This window comes from Lonchura striata, chromosome 25 (assembly GCF_046129695.1).
Source record: "Lonchura striata isolate bLonStr1 chromosome 25, bLonStr1.mat, whole genome shotgun sequence".
NCBI classification, from domain to species: Eukaryota; Metazoa; Chordata; class Aves; order Passeriformes; family Estrildidae; genus Lonchura; species Lonchura striata.
The window spans coordinates 8,917,427-8,928,217 of NC_134627.1; the positions used below are offsets into that span (position 1 = coordinate 8,917,427).

At 44.9% G+C, this 10,791-nt stretch overlaps 1 protein-coding gene across 6 annotated transcripts; it reads left to right on the plus strand.

The window, feature by feature from the left end:
- Positions 1-9: 9 nt before the first annotated feature.
- On the plus strand, positions 10-10,446 carry CCDC47 (coiled-coil domain containing 47). Of its 6 annotated transcripts, none has more exons than XR_013341172.1 (14): positions 10-112; positions 2,259-2,524; positions 2,646-2,753; positions 3,580-3,754; positions 3,938-4,059; positions 4,617-4,682; positions 5,427-5,528; positions 6,360-6,470; positions 6,783-6,868; positions 7,597-7,655; positions 8,183-8,292; positions 8,463-8,630; positions 8,874-9,661; positions 9,743-10,446. XR_013341172.1 is itself a non-coding variant. In XM_021538546.3 (13 exons), the coding sequence occupies exons 2-13, from the start codon at positions 2,264-2,266 to the stop codon at positions 8,952-8,954; spliced, it is 1,449 nt and encodes a 482-aa protein (XP_021394221.1). In that variant the 5' UTR covers positions 10-112; positions 2,259-2,263; the 3' UTR covers positions 8,955-10,446. The 6 variants fall into 6 exon arrangements, 4 of the variants coding, with proteins under 4 accessions (XP_021394221.1, XP_077644510.1, XP_021394222.1 ...); XR_013341171.1 differs by having other exon boundaries at positions 9,746-10,446; XM_021538546.3 differs by having other exon boundaries at positions 8,874-10,446.
- The last annotated feature ends 345 nt before the right edge of the window (positions 10,447-10,791 follow it).

The following is a 10,791-nucleotide window of genomic DNA, read 5'->3' on the forward strand; positions in this document are numbered from 1 at the left end:
TGACGCGCGTGCGCGGCGCACGCGCAGCGCCCGCCGGTGAAGCGGCGGGCAGTGAGGGCGCTGGGGCCGGGCAGAGGCGGGCGCGGGACCCCGGCAGCGAAACCCACGGACGGTAACGCCAGGGCGGCCCCGCGGCCGCGCTGCTTCCCCGGTGGGCCCGGGGTGGTTCTCGGGTGGTTCCCGCGCTGCAGGGCTGGGCTGGGCTGCTCCCCGCCCACGCGTGGGTACCGCACACCCCCGCACATGCGGCGGGGTCCGCACCGCGCAGGCGCCCCGGTACGGCGGGCGGAGCGCGGGGCCCGGCCCGTGGCTCCGGTAACGCGGTACCGGCACGGTCCCGGGAGGGGCGGCCTGGCGCGGAGGGCGCCGGGCGTGCGCGGCCTGTGCCGCGCCCCGCGGGCGGGAGGAGCGGCGGCGGGCTGGGCTGTGAGAGGGGCTGCGCCCAGGCCGGCCGGTCGCTGGTTTTATCTGGCTCACCTTGACTTGTGCTCCGGGAAGGAGCGGCGGGATAACGAACACCTCGGGGGGTGTCCCCGCTTCGGGCGGGGGTCACGGTGAGGGCCCGACCTGCCGGGGACGGGCGCTCCTCCGAAATGTGCCACCGAGCTCGAGATCTGCTGAGCTAGCCCGAGCTGTGCACGTTCAGCACAGGCAGCGGCAGCAATGCTTACCCTCGGACTGTTGAAGTACTTTCTCTTGCCAATGGGGTCTGCGCAGCCGGTGTGGAGGTCGGAGAATGAATCGGTTCCTCTTGGAAGGGAAGGTCGTGCGGGTCCTGGAGGGCCTGCCGAGGATATTCTGCTTCCTGGAATTTGAACTTGGAAGCCATTGCTGACCTAAGGGGGTGCTCCAGCTCTCACCACCTCTGCTTCAACTGAATCCTTCGAATTGGCTGCAGAAGTTTATTTTGCATTAAGCTGTTTGCAATTGTTGGGTCTTCTGAAGGTGGATGTGCTCAGATAGTCTTGGAGTTCTTAATGTCAAATGTTAAGAGTTTGGTCGAGCAGGTGGCTCTGTTGCCCTGTTGTTTTTAACAGCATGTCAATTCTGTCCTATCAAAATAGTATTTTGGGGTTTTTTTTCTGCTTAAATTCACATCAAATTGTGATGTTCCCACACAATGTTCCAAATTCCTGGGCTTGGCCTTGCTGAACTTTCCATCCTGATTAAGGTTCTGTGCAGGTTTTTGCTGGAGTGATGAGTGTTTGACAAAGGTGTTTATTTTAGTTGTCCTTGTCATTCATAGCAGTGGGTTCCCTGCATGAGGCACTCAGAGGAATGCTGGTCAAATTTAGAAACAAATAATTTCTATTCTAAGTTTGTGAGAGAACACTCTGATTAACATTCAGGTTCCCACTCGGATCTGGTTGCGGGAGGGAGTAAAATGAGCCTGACAGCAGAGCCTGATGCAGCTGATCCTCTGTCCTGGTTGTGAAGTGCAGTTGGGGGTTGTTGCTGCCTTTTTTGGACCTTGGAGAAGGTGCTCCAACCTCAAGGGGAGGTTGGGATTGTTTTGAACTCAAGCAGAAGAGACAGGAAGCTGAGGGCAAAACAAGGTGAACTGACAAACTCTGCAGGGTTCTGGCCGATGTGGGGAGAGCTCTGGGCTCGTGAGCCCCAGTTTACTCCTTTGTTCTGGGGAGTAGTGCAATATCTGTCCTCTTCCTTTGTGTTTTTGGCACAACTTCCAACAAAAGGTCTTTGTCTCTATGCAGAAATCATGATGGGACACTGTGGGAACTTAGTTTTGAGTGTGCAGCCTAGGAAATCACAGACAAGCACTTTTGGACTAGCAGAGACTATCAGAGCACTGCCGTTTAAATGAATCAAGTACATTTTAAGATTTACTGCTGCTGTTACACATTCAATGCTCCGACTGTGCCTAATTGCTAATTAATAACAACTGTAGACACAGAATATGGTCTTGGAAGTGAGCTGGCTGGGAGATTCTATTGGAGAGTCAGTTTTGTAGCAGAACATCCCTGCTTTCCATCTCAGCTCATTCGAACAGTGTGGCCAGATGTGAATTTGCTGCTGCAGAGTCCAGCACCTCTCCTTCAGAGCTGTTTCTTTCTTGTACCAGTAGCTGCTTTCTTTATAGAGAAGATGGCAAGATCAGGCACAGGTTTATTTCTCTTTCTGGTCTGACTTGTAGCGTTTCCAGTTTGTGCATTGTGGGTTGGGGATTACTGGAAGTGTGATGTAACAGAATTGATGAGGACTTTTTGCAATGACTGATTTAAATTTTTTTCTTCCAGTGAAAATGAAGAATTTATATATTTTTATCGCTGTCCTGTTCATCCCATGGAGCTTTTCTTTGGCAAAGTATGATGAATTTGAGGATGGAGATGACATTATGGAATATGATGATAATGACTTTGCTGAATTTGAAGATGTGAGTGAAGATACAGTCACAGAGTCTCCTCAAAGGATCATCACTACAGAAGATGATGAAGAAGAAGCCACTGTAGAGCTTGAAGGTCAGGATGAAAATCAGGAAGACTTTGATGATGCGGACAGACAGGTAAGGCCTTGCCTCCTTCCTCAGTGTGTTTCCTAATAGTGTCTCTGTGCCCCTCTTTCTCTTTTTGGATTTTACTTGCTGGGCTTTGGATTTTCATGCTGTTTGTGATTTCGTCCTTTAGGAAGGTGACACCGAGAGTGAGCCGTATGATGATGAGGAGTTTGAAGGGTATGAAGAGAAACCAGATGCATCTCATAGCAAAAATAAAGACCCCATAACAATAGTTAATGTAGGTATAACTGTTGATCCAGTGTCTGTTTGGAGTTTCATCACTTATTTTCCTAAGACAGTATGCTAGGAATGTCACTGGGGTACTAAACAATGAACACTGTGTGTTTTTAGCTTGTCTGTGGCTTAAGTGTCAGATTAGAACTGGTCAACTCTGTTGGTTTTTGAAGGTAATCTCTGAGCCCACCCTGCATCACCTTTTTGCCTCCCAAAATAGTCTTTCACAGAATGATCAGGTGCTCAAAGTCTGCATTTTTATTACCCCTGAGATCTCTTTTTAGGTATTATAGCTGACCTTGGCAGTGAAAGTTAACATTTGGGTACTTTTATGACTCAAAGGTGGTACAGTGATAGCAGAATGGCTAATTAGCCTCTGAGGTGGCAAGGTCAGGTAGGCTTCCCTGCTGCCCCATGGAGTCTGTGGCTCTTGCTGGCATCCTGAGAATGTTCTTGGGCATTGGGCGTTTAGATTTGCAAAGAAGTTACATGATGCTCAGGTAATGGTGTGATGGACAGGGTATCAAGCTCAAATGCTCAGTGAATTGAAGTGCTGGACTGTTTACTCTGAGGGATGTGTGCTAGCCCAGGCTCACTTGGAAATCTTTTGTATTAAGCAGGTGTTTTGGGAATGCTGTTATCAGTTGTTTCCTGTAGGATTACTGTGCCCCAGTAAGCCAAGTGCTCTCTGTAGGCTTAGCTCTCTCTTTTGTGGAGCTTATTGCTGTGTTGGGAATGGAACTTCTCCCCTACTCAAATTTCCCAAATTTTTGTGTGTATGAAATCCACTTGTTCAATATGTAAATCACAGCTTCTGTTCCCTTACACAGGTCCCTGCTCACCTTCAAAACAGCTGGGAGAGTTATTACATGGAGATCCTGATGGTAACAGGCCTCCTGGCTTACATCATGAACTACATCATCGGGAAGAACAAAAACAACCGCCTGGCTCATGCTTGGTTCAACACCCACAGGGAGCTGCTAGAAAGTAACTTTGCTCTTGTTGGTGAGTTCCATAATAACACAGACCTGGTTTTAGTATTTGAATAAAGCTGGGTTTAGTCTGGCATTAGGCTGTTGAGAATCCTTCTCTGTACTGTGGTATTGTGAGCTTTAAGCCTTCTGCTGAACTGTGGTGTCTCAGTTTGTGAGGTTTAGATTGCAGTTCTTTCACTGTTCCTTTCCTCAGGGGATGATGGCACTAATAAAGAAGCTACAAGCACTGGGAAACTAAATCAAGAAAATGAACACATATATAACTTGTGGTGCTCTGGAAGGGTGTGCTGTGAAGGAATGCTCATCCAGTTAAAGGTAAGGATGAGGCAGTTTGTGGTGCTGTTTTATGTGTCACCAGGTGTCGGGTTCTAGAGGCTTTCCCATTCCTGTGTGGGCAACATGGAATCCCAGCTTGGCAAGTGTGATCACATGCAGACACAGAGTTCTGAGTACACACACATGAGGAAAATCTGGTCATCTGAAGGTCTGTACAGACCCGTATTCTGCCCCTTAAAGTTGGCACCAAAGAGCAAGTGCTTGCAGGAAGAGTATAAAAGCCAGAGGTGTAGTGTGAACAGAGGTGACTGTAGGCTGAAGAGCCCATTTGCCACTTAGAGCGATAAATGGACCAGCAGGAATTCCAAGGAAGTACAGCAAAGACAAATATGGAGCCCTGGACCTGGGTTGGAACAGTCCTACGGTTCATGTTCTGACTTGACAGAACAAAGCCCTGAGAAACTCCTCCAATGCAGAAAGGGCCTGTTTTTGAGCTGTATTGGTTACCCAGGGAAAACTCAGGTTAGATTTCAGGAAGGAGATTTTTACTGTTATCTATTCAGCTGTTTTCTGTGTTTACCACCTTGTGTTTTTAGTTTCTCAAGAGACAGGACCTGCTGAATGTCCTGGCACGCATGATGAGGCCGGCGTCAGATCAAGTGGTGCGTACTCAGCCCTTCAGATTAGCTCTGATAAATTGTTGCATTCCTTCGGTGCTGCTCTGCTGCTTTTGATTGTTCCAGGGAATTTCTGTAGTATTCCATATCTTCCAGTTCAGTAACTATTGAAACAACCTCAAAGAATTGTTCATATTTCTTTCCTCCCTGTGAAATTCAAACTGCTGATGACTGGAAGTTGCTTTATCTGTGGATTTTATCATTTGAGTGGTTTTGTGAGTCTATCATGATTCAAGACATCATATTGATAAAGTGGTTTTACAGTCTGAAATACTTAGTGATTGTTCATCTGTCTGTTCAGTCTGCCTGAATAGGACTGCTTAAACCCATATGTTGGTCTGGATATTATATTCTTAATGTTACCTTTTGCCTTCCAACTTCTCTTAGAGAGCATAAGTGCCAGGAGAGGTTACATTTGGAAGAACAGTGACTGTGTGCACTGTGAATACTCTTCCCATGCATCTATAATTGTATTTACTTACATCAAAATATTTAATTGGAAATAATTTTTACAACTATGCTGTTCTCGTCACTGTCATTACAGCACAATACTGAATGGTGTGCTCAGTCTAATTAAAAAGCTTCCTCGCTTTAAGACATACCGAAAAGCTTTAAATCTGCCACTTTTTTCTTAGCTGGGTCTGTCATTGCTTAGTCCTTGTTCTTAGGAATCAAAGTATCAGACAAACATTGAAATCTGACCAGGGCTAATAGCTTTCTGTTTCACAGCAAATAAAAGTGACAATGAATGATGAAGATATGGACACATATGTGTTTGCTGTTGGAACCAGAAAAGCACTGGTGAGACTTCAGAAAGAGATGCAGGACCTGGTATGTACATGCACATTGATAAATAATAGCATATAAGAATCTAATCTGCATATTCATTGTTTTCTTGGGAACAGCTGAAAACCTGTGACTGACCTACTGGAACTTGTATGGAAAAGATAATTCCATTTACAGATAAAAGTCTAATGGACTCAACCACGAGAAGTGCTTGGAAAGAGGCAGTGTAAAGCAGCTTACACCTTTCTTTTGGGCTATAGTTGGTCTAAGAGAGGCTGCAGATTTTTGTCAGCAAACATGAGTGTCACTTCACCTAATTTCATTTGCACAAAAGGCATCTTCAAGGATTGAAAAGTAAACTTAATTAGTGATATGTGATTTGGAAAATTTAGTCATCTGTTTAAGTCATCTGTTTTTAAATGATCCGAAATTAAAACTTCACATATGTTCAAGCCATGAAAAGAATTGCAGAGCTTGCAAAGAATTCAGTGTTAACAAGTAATGTTAAAAAAATCTTTTCTCTCAAGTAATGGCATGATGTGTGGTTGGTAGGATGCCAGTTTTTGTTCTGTTATCAAACAATGTAAGCAAAATGCCTTAATCTACTTTGAACGCTCCAGTATGTATGCATTAGAATTGTTTTATCTTCTTCCTTAAAATGCTGACTTCTGAAGGAAAATACTAGCTTAAAGACTGTTGATGCTGTGTGCTTTACTTTCTTTGAAATGTCCACAGCGAGGATGAGTGAATGAGTGTATTTTTTATTGTTTCTTTTCAGGTACTTTTGAAGGTCCCTCTGTTCCAGAACAGTTCAGTCTAATAAGATATTTACAGGCTTGTGTTTATTTTTATTTCACATTGTTCTCCTTGAAACAGAGCGAGTTCTGCAGTGATAAACCGAAGTCTGGTGCAAAATATGGGCTTCCAGATTCGCTGGCTATCTTGTCAGAGATGGGAGAGGTCACAGAGGGAATGATGGACGCTAAGGTAAACTTGAATGAATTAATACAAATACTCCTTAGTAATCCTGGCATTTACAACCTGTATGTTCTAAAAAAGTTAAAAGGAAAAGTTAAAGGGGAAAGTTCATGTCTTCATCAGTGTCACTGTGGCAAGCTGGGCACAGCAGTTTCCCCGAGTGCTATATAGAACTGTAGAACGGTCTTGGTTGGAAGGGACCTTAAAAATCATCCAGTCCTAGCACCCTGCCGTGGGCAGGGAGCCTGGCAAACCCCTGTGGAGTGGATAGGCTGCAGCTGGATTGGTGTTGGGAAAAACTAACATCCGTTTCTCTTCCAGATGATCCATTTCCTCACACACTATGCTGACAAGATTGACTCTGTCCAATTCTCGGACCAGTTCTCCGGTCCAAAACTTATGCAAGAGTACGTACAAAGGCCGAGCTCTGCTGGGTGATTGTCAGCTGTGCCTCATCAGTACACAGGCAGCAGCTCTGCTGTCTCCCTGAGCCTCCTAGTCCAGAGGTGCTTTCAGGGGCTGCTTCTGAATTGCCAAGTGGTGGGCAATGTGTGATGTGTCTTATCTGAATTACCATGTAGGTTTTTGCACATGCCTGTGTATTATGCTCACAGGCAAATAAATAAATGAACATAAAGGGGCATATTTTGACTTAAGACAGCTTATGTGTATGCCTTGTCCTAAAATGGTTGAGGATCTGTGAAATGTAGGCCTGATATTTTCACATTAGAATACTGTGGGATTTTGTGCAGTGAATATTTAAACTCTTGAAAAAATATTTTGTTCTCCTAAAATCTTTAGACATCTTTAGTGGTATAAACAACAAGGGGGTATGTGAAGCTGAATGTAATTCAAAATATACAGGCCTTCGTAGTGCTTGCATGCCCTCTTGACATTTAGAGGGGCTGGTGCTGTATGTTTTCGCATTCATGCCTTTACTCTGCAGGCTTTTGGGTAAAACACTTCTGGAATCTAATTAGTTTGAAACTTAACTTTGGATTATAGCCAGGCTTCTAATGTTTATTTTATTCAACTACTTTCCAAGTGTCTTTTGTTTCTTGGTGGTTTTTCAGACCAGTGTTGGTTACTTTGTATTTTTCTTTACTTTTTCCAAACACTTGTTTCTTTCCTCCAGGGAGGGCCAGCTTACAAAACTGCCCGAAACTAAAAAGACACTTTTGTTTACATTTAATGGTAAGGGCTCTGTTGTCTCTGTGTGTGTCTGGGGGAGGGTGAGGCTTTATTTGGGTAAGTCACACGCTCACGATCTGTCACCTGTGGAAGATAATGTGTGATGAGTGACTTCAGTGCATGTAGCAGGCTCATTGATTGATAAACAGAAGGCAGCAATACATTGGGGACTGAGCAGCATATTGTCATGATAACAGGACAGTCAGTCTTGCTCTTACTGACCTCAGCTCACACTCCTGTCTCTCAGGGTGGCTTGTTTTTGAACCACAAGCCTTGCAGTTTGAACTTGCACAGGCTCAGTTGGTTTACCTTGGTTTGACACAAAGGCATCCTGTTGGGAGACTTCTAGAAAAGAATAGATCTTCAAATCTGTTCAAAATTGATGCCTATAGCTCAAAATGAAGTTTCCTAAGGTGCAGGATAAGAGCCTCTTTATTTCATGGACAATGTGAACCATAAGGGAAGAGGATCACAGCGAGCAGACGGGTACTGCCAGTCTGTGTGAATGATCAAGGAACTCTTTATTTCAGTGCCTGGTTCAGGCAACACTTCCCCAAAGGACATGGAGTCTTTGCTGCCTCTGATGAGCATGGTTATCTACTCCATTGACAAAGCAAAGAAGTTCCGGCTGAACAGAGAAGTAAGTAGTGTCTGCTTTTCTGTCTTCTGACATGGTATGGAATTAGAACAGTTACCTCTGGGTCCTATAGATCCACTGGATCCTTACGTTTCCTGTACGACTGGTAGAGATCCCGCATCCTGCTGGTGGGGAAATCAGTACAAACTGTGTTTGCTTTTCTCTGTGCAAAGGGTAAACAAAAAGCTGACAAGAACAGGGCTCGGGTGGAAGAGAACTTCCTCAAGCTGACTCACGTGCAGAGACAGGAGGCTGCCCAGTCCCGCCGGGAGGAGAAGAAACGGGCGGAGAAGGAGCGAATCATGAACGAGGAGGATCCCGAGAAACAGCGTCGGCTGGAGGTGAGGCGTGTTCACGTCGGTACAGGCTGCTGGCAGATCCCTCCTGGGAGATCTCCCGGGCTGCCTGTGGGTATAGTACCAGAGGCAACTTTGATTTGTGTTTGCTGCTCCTTTCTGAAACACAAGAAGGCTCCCGGTGAGCTGTGAACCCAGTGCTGGAGGGCTTTGTTTGGTTCTGAAATGATCTGCTTGTTCCCTGAAGAGATTGCCTGTGCTCATTTGGATCCCTGTCCTTGCCTCCAGGAAGCTGCTCTGCGCCGTGAGCAGAAGAAGCTCGAGAAGAAGCAGATGAAGATGAAGCAAATCAAAGTGAAAGCCATGTGATTGTGCTGTGAGAAGTGTCTCTATGCCACCCGTGGAACTGTAATTCACAGGGTACAAGGACCTACACAACTCCATTGAACACTAGTAACCATTAAGAGAAGAGTTCTTGCATTGGTGTTACTTATTTAAGTTTACAGCAAAATGTGTGGAGAGCTTTGTCTCGGCAGTTCTGTTCCAGGTGGTACAAAGTTTTGCTACTTGTCTGGTAAAAAAAAAATTTGCAATATTCTTGAATGCTTTTTGTCATTTGTTCTTTAAAAACAGAAGATTGTAAACCTGTCCACGTGTGCTGGTAACATATTCATGCTTTGATTTTAAAATATGATTTTAGTTATTGTGAGGGAAAGGGGAAAAACATAGGGGGAGGCAAACTGCACAATAAACATTTACTGTGTGCATTTATTTCCATCAAGGCACAACACTTAGAGCCTTCCATACAAAGTATGGATTCTTCAGGGATTTAAGCCCAGTAGAAGTTCTATTAGAAGTAGAAGATTTTTTTATTTTCATTTTTTTTTTACAAAGGCCTGAGGCAGTATTAGGTCACCTGTGGGCATGATTGGCTTATGTGTTAAACGCAGAGATGGTTAGAACCAAGGGAATGGAATACATGGACAGTTTCCTACTTGTGTGTTTGGATGCTGCAGACTTAACTCAGTGTGGAATCTGCAATGTCAGCACAGTGTTCCTTCAGGAGTGAGTGCATGGTGAGTTAGCAGTTCAGCCAGCTTTCCTTCAGTATTTTTAACAGTTCCAGTTTGCCTCAACCCCTTCTCTCCTGATCTCAGCAGCTGCTGCCCAGTTCACTTCAGCCAGGAGCCAGATCTGTTGGAGTACCTGCAATTCCTCATCTCCCCAGGCCAGTGAAACCGTTTCAGAGGATATTCAGAGGCTATTTCCTCCTCTTCATCTGGTCAGTGATCTCTTCAGGGTTTTGAATCTAAATGGCAAGAATGAAGTGAATGCCCTGTGTAAGCACTTCGCTGGGAGAGCTCTGCATTTTATAAATGCTTCCTGTCCAGAAGGCATTTTATTGTTGCTTGTAACAGACTTTTGACAGTTTGTGGGGAAGCAATGTCCTGCATTTTCTTGTTCAATACTTCATGGAAACTTGGTTCTGAGGCAATAAGAATTAGCTGCTGTTGAAACAGCAATTGCTTAAACTCCTTGTTCCAGCACGGGATATTTCACCCTGATTGAAATGCAAATATATGTAACCTGATACGTGCAAATACATTAATTTTATAATGGTTGGTAAAATTATTTAAAACCAAAACTAATGTAGATTATGTGAAATTTTAGCACTATTTAGCTTTAAAGATTAATATGTTATTGTTTCTCAGAGTTCTTTGAAAGGAAATACTAGTTTGTGCTCTTTTGAGTAAGCAGAGCTTTCTTGAAGTCCCATCCAGTTGTGGGCCGTGGCAGCTAATTTTATAATACAAACATTCAAATGAACAATCTAATGAAGAGTAAAATATAATTGAAACACTCCTGCTTTACTTGGCTTGTCTCAGTGTTCCTTTCATTTAGCAGGCTCTGAAAGCCTCCTTTGTCCTGGTGAGTTTTGGTGAAGACTGTAAGCAGCAGGAGGAGCTGGTGCTGCTGTGGTGGAGCTGGTTCCTGCTGGGGAAGGCTGCAGAGCTGTAAGCAGCAGGAGCAGCTGGTGCTCTGGGGAAAGCTGCAGGAGTTTTCTCCCCCTTGGGCAGCCTGGGCTGGGCTGACATGGAGGGTTTGCCCGGGCACAGCCTTGGCCCCTCTCTCAGGGACCCACAGGATTGATCCCTTTGGAGAAGACCTCCCAGATGGTCCAACCTGTGACGGATCCCCACCTTGT

What these genes read in the sequence shown, in the direction of transcription:
- CCDC47 (XM_021538546.3), top strand. Translation starts at nt 2,264, where the DNA reads ATGAAGAATTTATATATTTTTATCGCTGTCCTGTTCATCCCATGGAGC. An exon ending in AGAAAGAGATGCAGGACCTG is followed by an intron (nt 5,529 to 6,359) that starts GTATGTACATGC and finishes TCCTTGAAACAG; the next exon opens with AGCGAGTTCTGCAGTGATAA. An exon ending in GGTCCAAAACTTATGCAAGA is followed by an intron (nt 6,869 to 7,596) that starts GTACGTACAAAG and finishes TCTTTCCTCCAG; the next exon opens with GGAGGGCCAGCTTACAAAAC.